This window comes from Drosophila mojavensis, unplaced genomic scaffold (genome assembly GCF_018153725.1).
Source record: "Drosophila mojavensis isolate 15081-1352.22 unplaced genomic scaffold, ASM1815372v1 contig_80, whole genome shotgun sequence".
NCBI classification, from domain to species: Eukaryota; Metazoa; Arthropoda; class Insecta; order Diptera; family Drosophilidae; genus Drosophila; species Drosophila mojavensis.
Window position 1 is genome coordinate 1771437 of NW_025318906.1, and position 20937 is coordinate 1792373.

At 41.3% G+C, this 20937-nt stretch overlaps 3 protein-coding genes across 13 annotated transcripts in view; 2 read left to right on the top strand and 1 right to left on the bottom strand.

Annotated features, from left to right (window-relative positions):
- Positions 1-136: 136 nt before the first annotated feature.
- Positions 137-2985, bottom strand: LOC6578404 (angiotensin-converting enzyme). Its single transcript, XM_002004280.4, has 6 exons — positions 2085-2985; positions 1676-1967; positions 1050-1616; positions 678-818; positions 444-616; positions 137-370 (listed from the first exon to the last, which is right to left on the bottom strand). Exons 1-6 carry the CDS (start codon positions 2782-2784, stop codon positions 354-356), a joined length of 1890 nt encoding a protein of 629 aa, XP_002004316.2. The 5' UTR covers positions 2785-2985; the 3' UTR covers positions 137-353.
- Positions 2986-4636: 1651 nt separating this feature from the next.
- LOC6578407 (sodium channel protein 60E) overlaps positions 4637-20937 on the top strand; it is a 38031-nt gene continuing 21730 nt past the window's right edge. For all 11 annotated transcript variants that reach the window (XM_032730648.2, XM_044010426.1, XM_044010424.1 and 8 more), the window contains exons 1-2: positions 4637-5733; positions 8846-9362. In XM_032730648.2, the coding sequence (XP_032586539.2) occupies positions 9320-9362 (43 nt within the window). In that variant the 5' untranslated portion in view covers positions 4637-5733; positions 8846-9319. The remainder of the gene's footprint in view (positions 5734-8845; positions 9363-20937) is intronic.
- On the top strand, positions 18012-20452 carry LOC6578405 (glycine-rich protein DOT1). The gene is made up of 2 exons (XM_032730649.2): positions 18012-18662; positions 18768-20452. The coding sequence occupies exons 1-2, from the start codon at positions 18645-18647 to the stop codon at positions 19764-19766; spliced, it is 1017 nt and encodes a 338-aa protein (XP_032586540.1). The 5' UTR covers positions 18012-18644; the 3' UTR covers positions 19767-20452.

Here is a 20937-nt window from a genome sequence, read left to right on the forward strand (position 1 = left end):
TAGTTTTTATATTGATTTTGGTGTGTTTCTAGATAGTGAGAGCTATGAGAATTGACGTAGATATATAGAAAATAAGTGACCCTTATATGACATTGAACTTACGCTTCATATTTTTGACAGTAAGGCAAAATAGAGATATGGTTAGATATGGATATATATATACTGAAAAATATACATATATATTTATATTTTTAGGTATAGATATAGACACATATTTGTGTACAGGTATAGACATCGATTATAATGCATAGATTGTTTGTAGCTCGTGCTATATAAACTGTAGACCCGATATAAAGCCTGATATTTATTTATAGGCTTTTAGGCATTGATGTAAGATAAGTATAATCCCGTTGTTATTCATTGCGGCACACTAGAAGCCAGAAATAATCGAAAAGTATGGTAATAGTTATAGGTATATATATTCTTAAGTTTGTACTACTCACACTCATCTGCTTCCCAGCCCGGCTCCAATTCAAGCTGCATATTCCGCTCCTTCAGCCAGGTGAAGAGCGGGGCAAAGTATTCCAAGATGCCGCGCCCACTCAGCTTGCGTTCACCTGTGGCTATAAACATGATGTCGCGCCAATGCTTCGTGGCGCCCAATTTCATCATTTCCCTATGCAAATAATAATATAGGGTATATGGCATATAGAACTAAGTTGAGCAGCTATACGTACCGCATCAAGTCTCCCGCCTCAGTGCTTTTGTGAAAATCGCAATTGTGCAGCGGGAAGTTGGGATCTCCGGGCTTATATTGTTGGCTAGCTATGCAAAAAGAGCGATAAAACTGGAAGCCAAGAACCTCACTGATGAATTTTCTGGGAAGAAGAAGAGAGAACACTTAGACAAGATAGACAAAATACGAAACAAGAATAACAGTGAAGACTATATAAGACTAGCAGGATTATATGGCAGAAGAAAAACTATTTAAAACTGGAAATATTGTAGAAATGTATATATGAAAGGACAAATAATTATTCTAGGCATGGAAATCTATATTAGAATTCCTCTAAAGAATTTCTCCAGCTAAAAATAATATTTCTGCTTACCTTGTACTGGATTTCTCTGGCTGTAGGCCACGATAAAATTTATAGTCCAAATCAAAGTCCTTAGCAGTACGCCATCTGGGAGGCTGTACGCCCGCAAATTTATCCTGCAGACGCCAATAGGCGCAGTTGTAGTCCTGTACGCCAATGCGACCGTCCATGACATCCACAAGGAATTTATCGTTGATGAAATACTGCGGCACAGCCAAGAGCGTGTGTACGCCCATGCGGAAGAGTCGATTCAGGGACTGATTCTCCGTTAAGCTGTCATTCAACAGGATGTACAGGCGATGCAGATGACGTGGCGTGCCCGAAGCCAGCACCGCAGTCTCGCCTAGCGCGGCAGCAAAGCCCGGACAGGGTTCCGTATCTAAGCCAAACGGTAGCTCACGCTTGTAGATATTATACTGCAGCTCGGCCATGGTGCCATGGATTTGCATCAGCTTCTTGTAGTTGGGCTTGGGACAATACCGCATCGCGACATCTGGTGGAAAGTAGTAGACTTGAGACTTGCAATCCGGACCGCCTTCATCATCATTCATGCGCCGTAAGAAGCGCTCATAGAAGTTGCTGTAAAGGAAAAACATAAGCATTGAGGTTGGCCGACTTAGAGTTACTCTAAATCTCACCTAGACATCTTATTGAGACCCAGCGACTCGAAGAACTCGGTTGCCTTGTTGTTAATCTTGACAGGTGTCACGAGCACCTCCTCCAGACGATGATGCACTGAGGGCAACTGATCCTTGGGATAGGGCGTGCGGAAGATCTGGTGCGAGTACCAGGCCTGCGACAGCATTTGGTCGAACACGGGCGCTGAGATGGCGCCGTCATCTTTGATATTGGCCTTGGGGTAGGCGAGTTTGGCCGAGTGCCTCAAATAGGCGTGCATCTCCCTATAGAGCGGCATTATCTCCCAGATAACTAAGCAGTAGGGTTAGATATATAGATATGTATATATAGTAATGCCAATGATAAGTTCCTCTATCATATATATAGATGAACTACCGCAAATAAACAAAAATAAAAAACTTCTCTTACCCTCCTCCATTTCGGCCTGGAAGTTCTCCGTATCGTAATACAAATACCAGGTTCTGGACGGCGTCACATGCCCATTGTAGGTGGCAGCGATTCGCAGGAGGCGCACATAGTCGATGAACGTGGACCTGGCCGTATCCTTGTCATTGATGGCTATGCGCCAGTAGAACCAGTTCGTTTTCAGATCCTCGTACACCCTTGTGTGCATATTCAGATTGTAGAGCTGGGGGTACATGGCCAACGGTCTGCGCGCCGAGCAATCGTCGCTGGTGCAGACCAAGGCGCCGCTGATGAAATTCTGCATGGTTCTCAGCAGATCCTTGGCCTGTTCATAGTCGTCGGGCCGCAAACCGTGCAGCTGGAGTTTGGCCAGGCGTTGAACGCGACGACGTAGCAACGGATCACGCAGCTGCTCCACGGGCACAACACTCAGATTGGCCGCCAGTTCGTGGAGCAGCTTGTAGGTCTCCGTTTCCACTTCCTGCTTGCTGGGCGCCTGGCCACCCAGCGGAGACTTACCCTTCGAGGTGAGCTGCAGAAAGATGCGTCGGCGCATATCCCATATGACGCGCATTCGCTGCGTGGCCACATCAAGTATACGCTGCGTGGACTCCTCATATTGACTAGAGTGATTCGAAGTGGGCGTGGCAGCGGCTAGGGCAACCGCCAGGAGCAGAACTGGCAGCAGCTTTTGCCAGAGCATGGCGCGGCTGGCTATTGTTAGGGCCTTGAGTAGAGCTGCCCTGCTTCAAGCTTACTTCCGTTAAGTAGCTGTTACCGATAACTCAACTCGTCTCTGGCTTATCAGTCTCCAAGCTGCGTTTATGTTCTTCTCTCGTTCAGATCTTCTAGAGCTGCGAGCTATACGAGCTCCAGTTGCGCACTGAGCGAGTGATTGGAATATGTGTATTCCTATAAGGGCGTAAAACAAACAAGCGAGTGGGTCGCTTAAGAAGTTGGCACATACGAGTAATAAAATTGATAAAAATAAAACGAAATTAAATTTATTTCATATTAAATTAACTCATTAATATATATAGTAATATTTTTAGAAAACAATTTGATTTATTTTCATTAACTACAACATTTATTGCTGCCCACTCTTTACAATAATCTTGAGCAACATTTCTTATCAGTTTCGAGCTCAACTAGAATCCAGAATGAGCCGGTTGCCTTGACATATAGTGTGCGAAACCTTCAGATCTAATTTAAATATTTAAGAATTAGGGAGAAACGCACTATTCAAACAAATAATTTAATGAACTTGAGCTGAATTTGGTATAATGTGCATTGATACAAGCATAGATAAGTATGTATGTAGAAATATGCAATAGAGGCAAGGAAACATGAAAATATTGAAAAATAGAAACATTTCAACAAATAATATATACGTATGCACATATATAAAATATACTCTCGACTTGAACTCATGAGCCTAGTTGAATTTATGAGAATCGAGGAGGAGAGCACCAACTAAGAATAATGTTTAATTTCAGTTATACTTCGTCTGTTTTCCGATTGGCTATCAAAGCACACGTGCTCAAGCACACTCACACTCACACTCACACACTCACACACACTTCTCTTTCACACGCAGACAGACCTAAATTTAAATAAGTTTCTATTTAAATAATGAATAAAACGTTATTTATACGCTCTGCTGCAATTGCATTGAGAAGTCGCTGGCAAACACTTCACCTTTCTCTCTCTTGCTTCCACTCTATCTCTCTCGCTCTCGCCATCTCGCGGCCCTCAAGGCCGAAAATGAAATGAAGTATACGCCATGTGGCACACCGGTTAAGAATTACAGTTAACTTGGCTTTCGATTGAATGGCGAGCAAAGAGCTGGCGTCGCAGCATCCAATTCATCTTTTGTTAGTCAGTGGCCCATATTTGGGGCTTAATAATTTTGACGTTTTTAGACAGCGGCCTGCGGTGCAGCAGCAGCAGCAGCAGCAGCAGTAGCAGCAGCAACAGCAGCGGTAGCAACAGAGGCAGCAACAACGCCAGCACGAAGCCAGAATAGTGGGAAATTCGTCATGCCCAGCAGCGCATTTGTTTATGCCGGCAGGAGTAAAAGAAAAGAAGTAAACTGTGCCAAATCGACGCTGGCAATGACGAGTTTAGCCGAGTCCAAGCCACGTTTTGATTTTCTTCGACTGCTTAGCCTGGTTGGTCGGCTACTTCTGACATTTTGGCCAAAACATACGCCGTGGGTCGCTGCGACACGCACATGGCACACGCCACTGGAACAGAGAGAGAGCGAGAGAGAGCGAGAGAGAGCGCGCGTGTCCTGGCATGTGCGCTATAGGGGGAAATTTCGTTGGCACTTAATCGTCTGGCTGCTCTGCAGATTACGTCAAACGGAAAGGAAAACCCGTTTGCTCGCAGTCAGTCACCAACGAACCTTAGAACCGAGCAGTCGCCATTGCAATGCACGCGTCCGTAGTGCGAGCCACACAAATACAAAAGAACAAATAAAATAATACAAAAAAAAAAAAAAAAAAGAAAAAACCAAAAAAATATCATATATATACGTATATAAGAAAAGACAGCACACTGACACACACACACAGACTGAGGGACATACACACTCACACACTCCTACCCACACACACTCACACACATACACTTAGCGAGTCTGAGAAACAGAGATTTACAAGTGCAAGCAGCGAAAAAGTCTTCTGCGCCCAAAAATAGAGTGAAATGTGCATATTGTTGTTGTTGTAAAGCAGGATATAACGGAAACTAACCTACATTTTCGCGCTCTTTCGCACGCTTTCGCACAAGCCAAGACCAAACTAACACATACACAGCAACGAACGAACGAACGAACAAACACGCACGCACACACTTACAGTAACTGTGACGCCTGTGCTGTTGCGCGCTCGCTCGCACGCGCTTCAAACCAGAAAAAGAAATCAACAGTAAATTGTAATAACACTTCTCGGCTTGAGGTGTGTGCGTGCAACGCCGCCGTCGTCGTCGTCGTCGTCGTCGTTGCCGTTGTCGTCGCCGTCGTCGTCGCCATTTGTCGTGGTATGCGTGTGTGTGTGTGTTTGTGTGTCAAACAATGTGCGTGCCAGCGCTGTTTTCATTTTTGTTGCTTTTGCCAGCGCCGCTGTGCTTGCTGGGCCAGCATTGTTGCATAGAGAGTTGCGACTAAAATAAAAATGTAATTAATGTAAAATATATACATACATACATACAACAACAACAGAAGCAGCAGCAAGCAACAAGAGTTGAAGAAGAAGAAGAAGCAGCAGTAACAGAAAGCGCAATAATAATAACAAAAGTGTGCCCAGCTGCGGCCAATTGAAGTAGCCGCTGTAAAAGGAGAAGGGAGCAAAAGGAGAGCAGAAGAGCCAATTGCAACAATCGAATGCAGCCTGCATATGTATGTATATATTGGTATGTGTATGCGCGTGTGTGTGTGTGTATATATAAATAGTAACTAGTGCATTGGGCAAATTGAAATGTAAATACACACAAACAAACACACAGACACACACTCACACACATATGCGTGTGCGCGCGCCTGTGTGCATATCCTGTGCGTTGTTCAGCGATTACATAAAGAAAACAGCAGCAACAACAACTGCAACAACTGCTACAAACAAATGCAATAAAAAGCAATTAAACATCTTTTAAGGTAAATCGGCGAACATTTTCAATGCAGCATATATGTAAATGTGTGTATGTGTGTGTATGGGTGGGTGGGTACTGCTCTGTTGGCGTGTGTTTGTATTTGCGTTTGTTTGCACATGTGTTGCCGAATGGTCGAGGGGGCGTGGCGTTTGCTGTGTGCCCTATTGCGGCCTTTGCGGTTGTGGCTTGTGGCATTGCCTTACTTTTTGTTGTTTTTCCGTTTCTGTTTTGCTGTTTTTCTGCTTCTGTTTTTTTTTGTTTTTTTTTTTTTTTTGTGATTTCTGCTCTTTTTTGTTTTGTATTTTTGGCCCATAAATTAGCGCTTGATGTGCTGCACTTAAGTAGCGCGCAACCGACGCGACGAGGCAGCCAGCGAAAGGCCAAAAAGTGTAGCCTAGCTCAAGGCGCAGGCCAGCTTCCTAACGAAATGCCCTGAGGTCACGCCCAAAAAACAAAATGAAAAATAAAAGAAAATTAAAATAAGCGCCGCCACATAGCTACCTGAGCTGCTCTTATTGTTGTAATAAAAAATATATTTTGACGATTTGTGTGCTAAGCAAAACAACAAACGAAGCAGTGCAGGTGAGCTCGAGAGAGCGATAGCGAGAGCGAGAGCGAGAGCGAGAGAGAAAGAGTAGGCAGACAGAGAGCAGCAAAATAGGGGGGAAAGAGAGAAGGTTCGTTGGCGTACCGCAGGGGTTCCGCTAACTGATTTCTGTGCCCTGCTTGGCCATTTGCTTATCGACTGCCGCACGCAGCAAAGAGACAGTAAAACCTCAATTAACGAACAGCCGCAATATGCGGGAAATATACGAGTATGTGAGCTATAAACTTAAGAAGTTGCTCGAGTACTCATATAGGATTAAGTTTATATGATAAGATTAAGGCACAACTGAAATATAATGAAAATAGATGCAGCTACTCATCCATAAATATCGTATATGCATAGAAGTACATATACGATTAAATAACTTCACATAAGTTACACTAGAAATTACGGGAGAGAACATTCAAAGACAAGCAATACAACCTGAGCAGTATAGAAAACAAAAGCTCTTATCCAGATTGTGCGAGTCAATGGATATCCTGAATACTATCTGCTGCTCAAAAATGCACAGCAGGAGTTACACATATAAATTCATCGTAAGGACTCCCACGTTTGCCTCAATTATCTTCATCATTTCACTACTTATCCATGGAATATTAAATCAGATACTAAAATAGAATCCAGCAGTTCAGGCACTAAAGCATCCCTCAGGAGCAGCTCGAATAGTAGAATCCTATCTATGCGCATATTTGATAGGATAAGACACAGTGAAGCCAATGAACGTATTCTATCTTCATTTTCTGTTTATAATTTTTCAGAGCACCCTCTTCAATGTAAACACATCTATTACTTTAGAGCTGAAGCAAGTTCTTAGTGCTCTTTATCGCTTTATTGTTCGCTTTATCAGAGCCCTCACTGTACATAAGTACACACAGCTCTGAGAACTCTCGCCCGCTTAGGCCGGTGCGCCTTTATGACTGCATTGTTGCGTACTCTTGACACCTGTCCCCCCTAAGTACCCCAGCTCCTCGAGCAGCACACCCTAGCACGCCCCACGCCCCACGCTCCCACTTGCCCACGCTCATTCAATCACAGTGCGGCTTCCGACAGGGAGGGGGGCTGGCTGGCAAGACACACCTGCCTGCAACTATGCGAGATGCTGTGCCGTACTTGATATTGAATATTTTATGGCACTTCATCTAACGTTTTCCATTTCGCCAGCGTCAGCGGTGTCAAGAAGTTTTGCAAAAACACAACAGGAAGCAGGCCTACGTAGCACCCAAGTCAACCAAACACACGCAAACATACACACTCGCACACACACACACACACACACACACACACACATACACATACAAAGCTGCTTACAGCATCCGAAGCTTGGCCTCCTTCTGTTTGCCTTTTGCTGTGCGCCATTTATCAATTCTTGTAACTTACTTTTAGTTGTACGTGTGTGTGTGTGTGTGTGTGTATGTACCATAATGTTAATTAACTTTATCTTTTGGTAATGCTTTAAGTCTTAAAGCGTGCACATTTTCCGCTTCTTCATTTATTCTACGCCTCTCTCTCTCTCTCTCTCTCTTTCTCTCTGTCTTTTGCTCGCTCGCACGTTTATCTTTTCCGCTACGCACATTACGTATACGTTACGTAAACGTAATGCGATAGCAAGCTTACATTGCGCATACGACGCGTAAGCCGTCGTGTAGGTGGCTTAAACTGCACATTATCTGGCAGCCAATTTCCGTTTAATGAGCAGAGACAATTGAGCGGAACGTAAGCCGCTGACAGACGAGAAAGAACGTGCATTTATATGGACTGTATATCATATATACATTTATGTACGATATAAGCAGATAATTAAACAAGTAATTAAACAGGCCTAAATACAATAAATTTATTATATTATGACATAAAGAATCTATTTAATAAGGCTAGATTTTATTCTATTCTATTATTGCTTATCAAATATGTTTTTTAAGAGGCAGAAGGAGGCGAGTCGGATCGCATTAACTATATAAATTCTTGATAAAGCTGACAAGCTGAATAGATAAAGTCAAGTTCTCTCTTTCAGTCCATATATAGTCGATATATAGTTGATACCAAACCCCAAGAGGAAACCCAAATAAATATAGTAAAGTCAGAAATGCAGTTCAAGCTAAGCTGAGTATGAGCGTGTATGAATGTGTATGTGTATGGGTGTGTGAGTAACTGCCTGCATGTTTGTGCATGCTTACGCTTCTTTAAATAAAACAGCCCCCTATATCTACTATTTCTGAACTTTATGCAGTCGTAAATAATCCAATCCTTGGCCTCAATGGAACGAGTGCCTAGGCTTGGGCAATCTAAATGAAAATAATATAAAATTCAATTTACTTCATTGTACTCTCGAATGAAATGAGTTCCATGAGAGCCTAATAGTATTGAATGCATATATTAAGGCAAATATCTTCTAATTTGGCTGCGTAGCACAATTTACTTATAGAAGCCTAACTAGATGAGTTACCAAACTAATAAGTTGTCCTTTTTTTTCTTCTTTACCCCAATTGCTTTGCATATCAATTGCCTGCAGTAAGCCCTAACTACAAAAGCACAAAATGTGAGGCCAACAACAACAACAACAACAACAACATCATCATCAGCAGCAGCAGCAGCAACAACAACGACAACAACAGCGATAACAATAAACGAGGCAACAACAAAGTGTCAGCAACAAAAGGCAAAGGCGTTGAGCCATGCCCATTATTGGAAATACCCGTCAGACTCAACAGATTTGCATAGCTAAAGACGCCGACCGAAGGATGTCACAAGGCAGGACATGAGGCGAATGCAAAATGCTAACAAAGGCGACAATATTAACGCTAAATGCGACGATCCCAATGTCTGAGCAGTGCTAAAGTGTGACAGAGACAGAGTGAACGACAAAGAGAGACAGCGAAAGAGAAAGAGCGAGAGCGAGAGAGTGTGAGGGCGAGAGAGCATGCAGCTGCGGTAAGAGAGCAACAACAAAAGCAAACAAGGATATTAACGAGGACAATCAGTCAAGATGAGTGATGATCAAACGCTTGCAGCACAGAATGATGATAAAGGTAAGTTCATAAAGGAGCCACAAACACAAACGAACTCACACACACACAAACACACACACACACAGACAGATTTATACAAGTATATATATATAGTACATAGTAGTTGCCATAAATATCGAGTATGAAACAGATTGTCGAGGCGAACGACGCCTGGTTTGAGTTGCCATCAAATCTGCGCCCGGTCCTGGGCCATGCATATGAAATGAGCCCCAGGCAATGGAGGAGCAGGGGGCGGGGCACAGCTCTTGACACCCTGCAACTGGCCCAAAGGCAAACAGGCGAAAATTAAAAGGCGCGGCTTGCACGGCTAAGAGATTCCCTGTATATAAATAGTTTATTGTAACGTGCTCGACTAAAAGATACTCTGTAGTTAATATAAACAGGTCTCTATTACTATTTCACAAAAAATATTCGACGAAGAAATACTCTGTAGATTTGGCCATAGATTATTAAGCAACATATACATAATTTGTATTGGATTTACTCGTTAGGTATTAGACTAAAAGATACCCTGTAAAGTTGTGCATTGACTGCAGAGGTTGAGCACGAGTAGCATTTGTGCTTAGAGCATATCTTTAACATGCATCTAAGCGTATATAGTAGATTGTATTTTAATCACATTAGTGTGTTTTACAGAGCATTCGACTAGGAGCTACCCTGTAATTAATTTTAGAGGTGACAAATGGAAAGAAATTGGCACTTGGCATGCATACCATCAAAATTCTTGTCAATAAAGCTATTTACAGGGTATTTTATGGCCTTGTAATAGCTTCTACTACTCTATTATCAAAGGACTCATTCGAAATAGAAGATTATACTTGAATTGCCCAATAAAAATTAGTAAACTGATTCCATGTCCAGTCGAGTGTAGTCCAACCCAATTCCACGACTAGTTACAGGGTATAGCGACACGCAAGGCTAAAAGCTGTGCAGGGATTGGCAATGAAGCGGGCATTAGAGCAGGGGCCACAGCACCGCGCAGGGGCTACACCAGGGGCCAGCGAGGGGCACATCTGCATGATGTGGGCGAGTATTTACGGTTAGCTGCTGGTGCTGTGTGTGCGTGTGTTGTGTTGCCAGCTTTTTTGCTCTGCTGGCTGGAGAGGGGTGGTGGGGGAGGATGGCGGTAGGTGACGTTAGGTGTAAGGGCAGTTGGCTACGTTCCGGACTCGTGCTTGGCTCATCAGCATAATTAAATAGCCATTGCTCATTGTGTGTGCAGCTCAATAAAATTTGACTCAAACTCGAATCAAATATGCCACATACGAACGGTGTCCGTGTGTGCGCACACACACACCCATACAGACACATAGAGACACATACGAGCACAAAGCAATGCTTAAGGAGCAGCAGGATTTGGAGGCTGTTTAAATAAATGATAAACTAAAAACGCAATCGCTAGGGGAGCGACTAGCCATCTCTTTCACACACACACATACGCCCCTCTCCCTGCCTCTCTAATGAGTGGCCATAGGTTACGCAATGCTTGGGGCAACGCGGGAGGGGGGAGGGTGGGCACGCGTGGCATTGCTACAATTGCCAGCTGGGCCAATTGTTTGGCCTTAACGCAAACCGTCGCTCAGTGCAGCGGGAAACAATGCACAAAGGCCAAAGCGCAGCGCGTGAGCCAGGGGGCGTGGCAGGCAGGCGGGCAGGCAGGCAGCGACAACGGATTACAAATATGAACGGAAACGGAAACTAATTAAATATGTAGAGCAAACTGTGCAGCCGTTTACCTTGGACTGTATTCTATTTTATTTTATTTCATTTTTTGTATTATCATTTTTATTTTGGCTTTTTTTTTGGTGGCAATTCAATTTGCCTTCGGCCAGGAAGCGTATGGCAAAAGAAAGAAAGTGCAGCACGCTGACTGGCAATTATGTCACACACACACACACATACACAGACACACTCGCACATGCAGACTCACAACTCCCAGTCACCATTGAACTTGTGCAAAGGTCTGCACAGCTGCAGCAACGTTTTAAGATGAATGCAACGGGCGACTTGCAACTTTGACTGGTTTTAATACCTCTTGATTGGTTAACCAGGAAACTTGATGATTTGATGACCGTGCAGGTAACAGGTGGGGCAAGGCGAATGGGCAGGGCAAGGAGTGTGGTATAACACTAGTTAAAATGAGCTGATATATCTGATATACCTATGAAAAATATATAGTAAATGTATATCTTATACATAGTATATATCTTAAGGCATAGTTGATATCTCTAAATAACACAACCAAAAATTGATGTGAGCAGTGATTCCTTATGCCTTAATCAAAGACTTTTCAAGCCAGAGCTTGAAATTTGCTATGCATACAATTTAACCCAATCTATCACAAGTCGAATACTTTAAGAGCTGGCGCTATAAAATTTGTTACGCCTATGCTCGAAATGTCCAGACAGATAGTAAATATTTCAGTTTTAGCCATAGTAAATTCTTGTGCTTTGTAACACAGCTCGAACAAGTTGTTAAATTTTATATGTATTTGATGCTCTTCAAGTATACACAGATATGAAATATATCAATATATCAATATATCCCTCTTCTTTTTTCAATACCCCATCGTTAGCTGCAGCATACCTCAATAACTGTGACAGCTGTAAAATTTCGCATGTAAATGCTCGTAAAATATGCACAAAATATTCTTTTACGTATCGCATATGTCCTCTTGTCTGGCATTTATTTAAACCCAACTCAGGCCGACGTTTAGTTAAAGTTATCAAAATTTAATATGAACACGCTCATTAAGTATATAAAGCTATTTGATAGCTCACCTTTGTTGCATACCCAAGAGACTTTAAGAACTTTACTGGATCTTAAAGTATCTCAAAGTACAGCTACAAAATTGTTGTATATTATATTATATTATTTATAGCAGTTACATATAATAGAATGAATACTAGCTTATAGCTAAAGCGGTGACTAGAACGGGTCCCTATATTATATAAAGCTATAATATATTTAAGATTTGTATGCTGATTGTTCTCAAGTCTCTATCAAATTATTTTCTTGCCTAACTCAACTCATTTTCATCTGGATTCTAATAACTTTCTATATGTCTGCATGAACTCAATTCATTTCCACATCAAAAGTCTGTCTGATTCCATTGCCAGGGTGACTGTTAGTCGTGCATTGCCCGTGTAAGAGCACACTTGTTTGTTTGGTTATTCATTTCATTTTTGGTATTTTTGGAAAATCCAACTTTTGCTACATAACTGTGCCGCTGCACCTGTGTGTATGTGTGTGTGAGTGTTTGTGTTTGTGTGTGCACAATTTCCTTTTGACTTTGTATCTGAGGCGCTGTTGAGAATCATTTTGCTTCCGCATAAACTTTGTTCGCGCATCTGCCGAAGATGTTGCAATCAGGTTATTGTTGTTGTAGGCGATGTTGCTGCTGCCGCTGTTGATGCTGTCGCTGCATTATGCAATACAGGGAAGATGTGCGTTGGCTGCATTTAATGTTAATGTGCGACTGCGAACCGGTTGCCCATCATTGGAGCCCTGCTTCCCAGTTCCAGTCTCCCAGACTCAGACTCTTTCTCTTTTTGGCTCTCTGTCTCGCCCGCTATCGCCGTCCCACTCTGTTTCACTCTCGCTGTCTCTCAGTGGCCTGGCTTAATAACCCGCTACTTTGTTGTCGTAGTCTCGACTGTTAATCTTCATCAAGCGTTACACACGAACTTGATTTTCTCGGATAGCTAACGACCTGTACTGTCTGCCTTATATATATGGATAGACTAGAGTCGAAATTATTGTATTCAAAATGCATTTCATATGATTTTTACCTAATCATCGTTACTAGCTATACCCTCCAACTAATTCCGGGTATAGCGAATACTCAAGTCATGTTTGTCAAACTGTTTCCTTTGCCCACCATTCATTGATTGTTTGCCCCTGGGGAAGTACTGCAAAACTGCTATAAAACAACTGCAGATCTCTCCATTCATAAAAGGCATCAATAATTAAAAGCATTAACATCTATTATATCATTGATTTCCTTCATTTATTTGCTCAAATCGATTGAAAGCTGAAAATAATGTAAATAGATTTGATAGAGGTGAAGTAGCCTCATTCGGTTTTTTATTTACATTCCCTTTCTTTTCCTCTTTATCCATATAGGTATTTATAGATGTTGAAATAGATATATTAGCCATTTATTATGCTATATGAGTCTTAATCTATCTATCGAGCTCATTTGTAGGTGTATCTATCTATCTGTACCTATCTATCTATCTATCTATCTATCTATTTTTCTATCTACCTATCAGTATGTAAGTCCATCAATCTGTATTTATCTACTCATCTATATCTATCCATCTAATTACCTCTTCTTCTTTCTTTACCAATTTATCTAGCTATGCTTTATCTATAGCCACTTTTCTCTATTTTCTCTATCCATCTCTACATCTATTTGTCTACCCATCTTCCTATCTCCACATCTCTAAATATTTATGCCGACCACAAGGTCTCTTTGCTTATCGATCGCTACTGCTATTACAAAATATCTTCAATCTTAAAACACATCTTAGGACAGTATTAACATTAATCACGCTCATTTATAGCTTTTACATCGTTTACATAAATTCCTAATTAACAACTCTCACTTTTTATCCAAGATCTAATTGAATTAAGGGCATCAGAGCCAACGGTGCGACATTGAAAACGTTTTCCGCCTCTTATTATATTTGTAACAGCTGCCCTCATTGCTGTTTGCTCTTGCTCTGGCTGTTGCCATTGTTGTTAGCTGATGGTGAAGTGGAGTTTATGTAAGCACCTGGTTTGATGATATTAATATATATATAGGTATATAATATGAGTCGGCTGCCTCTGATGGCGTTTGATAGGTCTTTTGTTTACACATTTATGTTGCCTTTTGAGTGAATCAAAATGTATATTAATTAATTTGGCAATAGATGGAATCTGATCGGACAGACTTGCACAACACGCCGAAGAAAACGAAACACCGTATGAGAAATGTTAATCTGTTGATTTGCATTGTTACATATACTATATGTGTGTCAGCCCCACCTCGCCCATCCCCATCTCATTTCTCTCGGATGTAAAAAAGAAATAACGGTTAATGAATATTGCCGCCCACTTGGCCAGCAGCAGCAGCAGCAGCTGGATTACTAATCAGCAGCGAAAGCCAAACAATGGACAGGACCATGAACTAAAACAGACCAAGCAGCAGAGGGAGAGAGACAGACAGACAGACAGACAGACAGACAGATAGATAGAGAGAGACTGAGAATATGCAAATACCGATACATAGAGAGCAGAAAGATACAGATAGAAAACTACAGATACATATGCAAAATGTCAGATACAGACGCATGGAGAAACCATGCAGATACTTGCCAAGATACTTACAGATACAAATTGTTAAATAAACAGACATGGGAGGCGCATGTAGATGCTTGGCATATATACATATATGAGCATGATGATACATATACTTAATAGATATATGATGTGAGATGGAAATACGAAGAATATATATGTATGAATATTTTGACGGAAAGATGTAAATATATAGGTATATACCGATACAGAACACACAATACAAGATATAGATACATATGAAGAGCACAAGCAGGCACTTAGAGATAGAAATGCACAGATACAGATACATGTTTATGTTAAAATGAAAACACAGATTTTTTATTCAGATACAATAAGAGCACATGCAGATACTTAGACAGATAGCGAAAGTAAGATACATTGAGTTGCAGGTGCTTATTGTTGCAAACAGATACATTTGGAGAGCTGAAGATGCAGATTTTGTGTGACTAGCCAAATAAAAAAATATTTTAATTAAGATATAATTGCAAACATAGCGAGATATAGATACGATATGAAGAAAAGATACAGATAAATTTTGATGGATGCGTATACTTAAAAACACCTGCAATGAGTAAAATTCAGATACAGATAGATTGTGTGCTCAGATACAGCTGTATATAGTGACCCATATTTACTTTACTATATTTATATTAGCAAATAATTAACTTTAGATAGTTTCAGACACATTCAGAGACATTTGGTAAGAATAGATACTTTTATTGTTATTATAAGACCCATTGAGTGATACACTGGAATACACATACATTTATTATAGTATATATTCAGTTAGAGATACAAATGAGTTGAGATACACACATTCAAATGGTCCTACATAGATACAAATTATGAGTTACTCAAGCAAACAATAAACTTCAAAATCCATTAAGATACATATACATTTAGTCAATCACAGATACATTTACAGATGCAGATACACAGAGAAAAGCATCAGATATAAATTCATTCATACAGTCTAATGAAGATAGAGATACATTTGATACAATTACAGTTAGCATATATGTATATGCTGACTAAATTCACAGATGCAGTTAGTCAGATACAGATACAGCAATAGATACAGATATTTTGGTAAAAGTTTCAGATTCACACACACACACACACATATAGTCTTATGCAGATACAGACACATTTAGTTTGATACAATCAGTGAGATACATATACAATTACAGTTACAGCTACAGCTACGGCTACAGCTACATATAGATGCTGACCAAAGATGGGATGCGGGCTCGGTGACCATGACCTCGTCTCTGATGTAAGAACGCGTAGAAATGAACGGCGAATCGAGACAATTTGCGTTACAATTTCGCCAACGCTGCAGCAGAGCGTGTTATGATTGTTGTTGTTGTTGTTGTTGCTGTTGTTGTTGCTGTTGCTGCTGTTGTTGATGATGTTTTCGGTTTTGCTAGTGGCAGCAACAGCGAGCGAGAGACAGTGGCAGTGGCAGTGGCACTGGCTGTGGCTGTGACTGTGGCAGCAACTGGCTGCAACCAGCCTGTGGCAAGTCTTAACCCAATGGCAACCCAATTACGAAATCAGACAAGAGAAATTACTTAAGAAAAAAACTGGCAATGCGAATTTGTTGTCATGCACAAAATAATCCGCTTACGTATCTATGTTTACATCGATATGCCTGTGTATATTTGTATGTATGTGTGTGTGTAGACATTCTATGTAAAGCAAAATTACAGAGGCAGAAGAGACTTGTATTTAAATATGATTTGCTCATGCTGTTCAAATTGTTACGCTTCGTGGGGCAAAAACTCTCCAAATTGCTATAAATTGAATAAAGTAAGAATTTAAAAATGAATTATTCATAAAAATATAATATACATATTTCTAAATACTTAAAAATCTTTGATTCAAACAATTTTGAGACAGACCCAACAAGAAATTCTAAATAGTCAGAGCCTATTCTAAGAATATTACCTATTTCAGAGCTTCTATAACTGTTTCAATTTATAGGCTAGACCTGAAATTTAGCGCAAATTTGTATATGAAAATATGCAGGATATACATAATTTCAGAACAAGGCGCAGCAAATTTATTTAGAAATGTTTTTGTTAATACGCTAAAAAAAAAAAAAACGTGATTAAAATATATATAAATATTTAATTTAATATATTTTATGTAAAATTCGAGCTAATATCAGTTTAGAAACTGAATTCAAATATCCAATTCATACAGCATACAAAAGTTGGAATTATAAATTTAATCGGAATTCACATTTCGTAAGGAAGTTAATATTATTAAATATTATTTAATAATATACATATAACTAATCTTTAATGCTTAATAATTTCCATTGGTTTTCAAATAGAAACAAATTCCTGCATAACTTTTTATAATATATACATACATAAATATAATATTATTGCATATTAAATTTGATATACATTGTATAAAAATATATAACATAAAATAATACTACAATATACACACATATTGATATCCTCTTCTATAGCCCTCTCTTTTAACATCTCCAAATCTCTCCAGATTTTGTTAATAACATGTCCAACATATCATTAAATTTGCACATAAGCAATCAAATTATTAATTTAACATAATTTGCTAAATGATTTCGAGCACATTTAAATAGATCTATGACACACTGACATATATGTATATTTATTTGAAATGTTTGAAAGCAATTGTAATTGGCGGCAATTAAAATGAAATAATTTTGAAATGTTGCCAGGCTGATGACAGCTTAATCATTGCTTGAAGAGAGACATTTCATACATAAATGTTAATGGGTTAACAACGAGTTCGAACGAGACGAAAAGAGTCGAATTAAAAAATAAAAATAAAAACATAATGAAACAAAAATGCCGAAAAAAAACCCGTGAGCAAAAAGGGTTTGGCCAATCAAAGCAAAAGCAATTTCCAGTGCCAGCCAACGGGGCCGTTATGCAAGTAACGGTTGTTGCTGTTGCTGCTGCTTCGGTTGCTGTTGCTATCTCTGTTTATTGCCTAAGGCTCAGCAACAACAATGTGACAAAAGGAATTGCCAATAGGAAGTTCATATCAGCAGGCAACATTACCATAAGCATAAACGTAAACACAATCAAAATAACAGTTAATGTCCAGCCAGCATTCGACGCCAGCAGCAGCAGCATGAGCAGCGGCAACAACAATAAATAATGAAAATGTCGACAGGAGGGGTTCAGGCGCGGCGAGGGCAGCTGCACAACTTGCATATTAATTTGTTATTGTTATTGTTGTTGTTGTTGTTGTTGCTCTGCTCGATATACGATTTAAATAATTTGAAATTTTTTAACCAAACCAGATTTTCACTGTTAGTCAATGAAAGTGGAGCAATGGGCCCCGCGCCGGCCCTCTTCTGTGTGGTGCTGCAAGAGCGGAAGAGCTGCTTATGCTTTTCTTGTTTGTTTCTGTTTCTTCGATCTTGATCTCGCGCGCAAGTTTTGCAAAGGGCGCCTCGTCTCGTGTAAAAGGTCAACAACACTCTCAAAAAACGAAACGAAAACGAAAATTGAGAAACGAAAAAAAAAACAAACGAACGAAATGTAACGAAAGCACCTAACAGCAATACGCGACGGCCTTCAGTGAGCCGACTTCGTCTGCAGACTGCCTGACTACCTGCCTGCCTGCAGACGCACTCTCTGCTCTGCTTGCACTCTACCGCGCGCCCTCGCTCTCACTCTCACTCTCTCTCTCTCTCCTCCTCTCTCTCTGTGCTCTGTTGCTCTGTTGATAAGCTCTTGCACTTGCCAGTGGCCAGCTTACATAACCCGAGCGCTGCTCAATTCGGCTGCTCCGTTAGTTCGTTTCGTGTATAAAACGGGCCGTTGCATCGTTAGCCGAATCATTTACAGTTTGTCGTTGTTCCAGCAGACGACACAAAGCAAAAACAAAGCCCATATCCTTTATCCAGTAAATCGAAGCGTTATGGCGGCGTATTTCATTGTGAGTGTTGTTGTTGTGGTTGCTGCTGTTGCAGCTCATCGCTGTGGTTGCTAACTAGTGCTATCTCGCTCTCCCTCCCCCTCTCTCTATCTCTCGCATGTATAGCTGAGCGCTCTGCTGCTCGCCAGTCCCGCTGCATGGAGCAAGCCAACCTTTGGACGTGAGCACGTGCATATACGCATCCACCTGCCGGAAAGTGGAGGCGACGGTGGCCACGATCATGGCCATGGCGGAGGCGGCGGCGATTTTTCCGCTTACGAAATACACGATCAGGGTCATGGCGGCGGTGGATATGGCGGCGGTGGCGGCTTTGGCGGCGGCGGTGCTCCTCATGTGAGCACCTTTGCTGTTATTACTGAGAATCATGGTGGATCGCTTGGCGGCGGTCATTATGGTGGTTCCGGTGGCTACAGCGCCGGTGGACACGGTCACGGACATGACGACGGCAAACTGGCTGTGATCGCTGCTGCTGCGGGCGCTGGCGGTGGACATGGCGGCGGTGGCGGAGGCCATGGCTACAGCAGCGGCGGCGGCGGCTCACATGACAGCGGCATCGCACACATCGCGGCCATTGCTGCCACCTCGGACTCCTCTTCCCATGGCAGCGGCGGCTATGGTGGCTACAGTGGTGGACATGGTGCCGGTGGCTACAGCGGCGGTGGTGGTGGTCACGACGATGCCCATTTGGCAGTCGTGGCAGCGGCGACTGCTGCGTCCTCGGGCTCCTCGCACGGATCTGGTGGTGGTGGAGGCTTCAGCAGCTATGCAGCGCCCGCCAGCAGCTATGGACCGCCAGCCAGCAGCTATGGACCGCCAGCTAGTAGCTATGGACCGCCAGCTAGTAGCTATGGAGCGCCAGCCAGCAGCTATGCAGCGCCAGCCAGCGGCTGGACGGGAACCGGCTCCAGCTACAGCGGCGGCAGCAGCTACAGCACCGGCAGCAGCTACACTGGCGGCAGCAGCTACAGTGGCGGCCACGATGACAGCCACATTGTGGCAGCAGCAGCTGGCAGCTCAGGCGGCGGTGGTGGCGGTGGTGGCGGTGGCTACAACTACTCCCCGCCCACTGGCGGCTGGTCCGGCGGCAACTCCGGCTGGGCCTAGGCCAACGGCCAGCTCTGACCAACCCTGGTCGTCTAGTCTATGTTCATGTTCATGGCCCCCGCGCCCCATTGGAGATAATAAGTTATGATTCACTCACTGATCAGCATACCCATACGCAGCATCCATTTCAGCATCTCTGCAACATTTACTCTTCGTATTTATGTAACCGACCCCTTTCACTCGCCCCCATAAAAGGGGGATTAACCCAAATGTTATGTCCATGTACAAAATAAAGTATGTAGTGTAATAATTTAAGAGCAAAAACAAAACTTGACAAACTCGAGTCTAACCAAAAGTCAAAGCCACAAGAGATTATGTCAGCCTGAGGTGAAAGTGTAAGAGACGAAGAAGAAGAAGAAGGTGGATGGTTGATGGGAGATGGGAGATTCGAGATGGAAGGTGGGAGATTCGAGATGCCCGTTCAGCGTTGAGCTGAAGATCAAGTTGAAGACGTAAGACGCGATGATGCAATGCAAATTCAAGAGCAATCGTAATTATTAGCGCTAATGCCAATGATAATTATGTTAATTATCATTATTATGAAGTTGATTTATGTAACAATCGAAGGAAAATAAGCGTTAGTAGAGGGAATGTGAATAATGTCAGGCAATATTAGAAATTGGGCTTTTTGATATTCATTTCAATTAGATAAACCATGATTATTTGAAATGAAGAAATACCATGCTATGTACTATGTACTATGTACTATGTATAGATATATACCATAAAAGGTCCTATGTCAATCAGATGCATTCTATAACTATATCCATATACTTATATACATATCTAGAGCTATATCTATCTTCACATTTATGTCGAGTGAAAAAAGAGTTTAGACAGTTGCTCAACTTCTTTCTATCATCTACTATGAAACTATCTATCAGTAAAGTACCTAAATTGATGGTTTTAGTGTACTAAATGGAGAGATAGTGTCCAAGACTTAGGAACTATACAAACAATATTATTAGATTCTATTAAAATGATTAATAATTATAAAACTAATTTATACATATTTTATTATATTTTTTTTATTGTATATATATATATATTTTTTTTTTTTCATTCACTTACAATTTTCTTTTCTATATATAACATTATTTATTTGTTTATAGTTTTTGTTTAAATCTAAAATTTGTTATTTCGATGTGTATAAATAAAGAGATATTTGATG

Bases quoted from the DNA above. Each gene is read 5' to 3' on its own strand.
- LOC6578404 (XM_002004280.4), bottom strand. From the start codon at position 2,784: ATGCTCTGGCAAAAGCTGCTGCCAGTTCTGCTCCTGGCGGTTGCCCTA. The intron at 1,968-2,084 runs GTAAGAGAAGTT...CCTACTGCTTAG, and splicing joins CCAGGCCGAAATGGAGGAGG to TTATCTGGGAGATAATGCCG. The intron at 617-677 runs GTACGTATAGCT...TTATTTGCATAG, and splicing joins GAGGCGGGAGACTTGATGCG to GGAAATGATGAAATTGGGCG.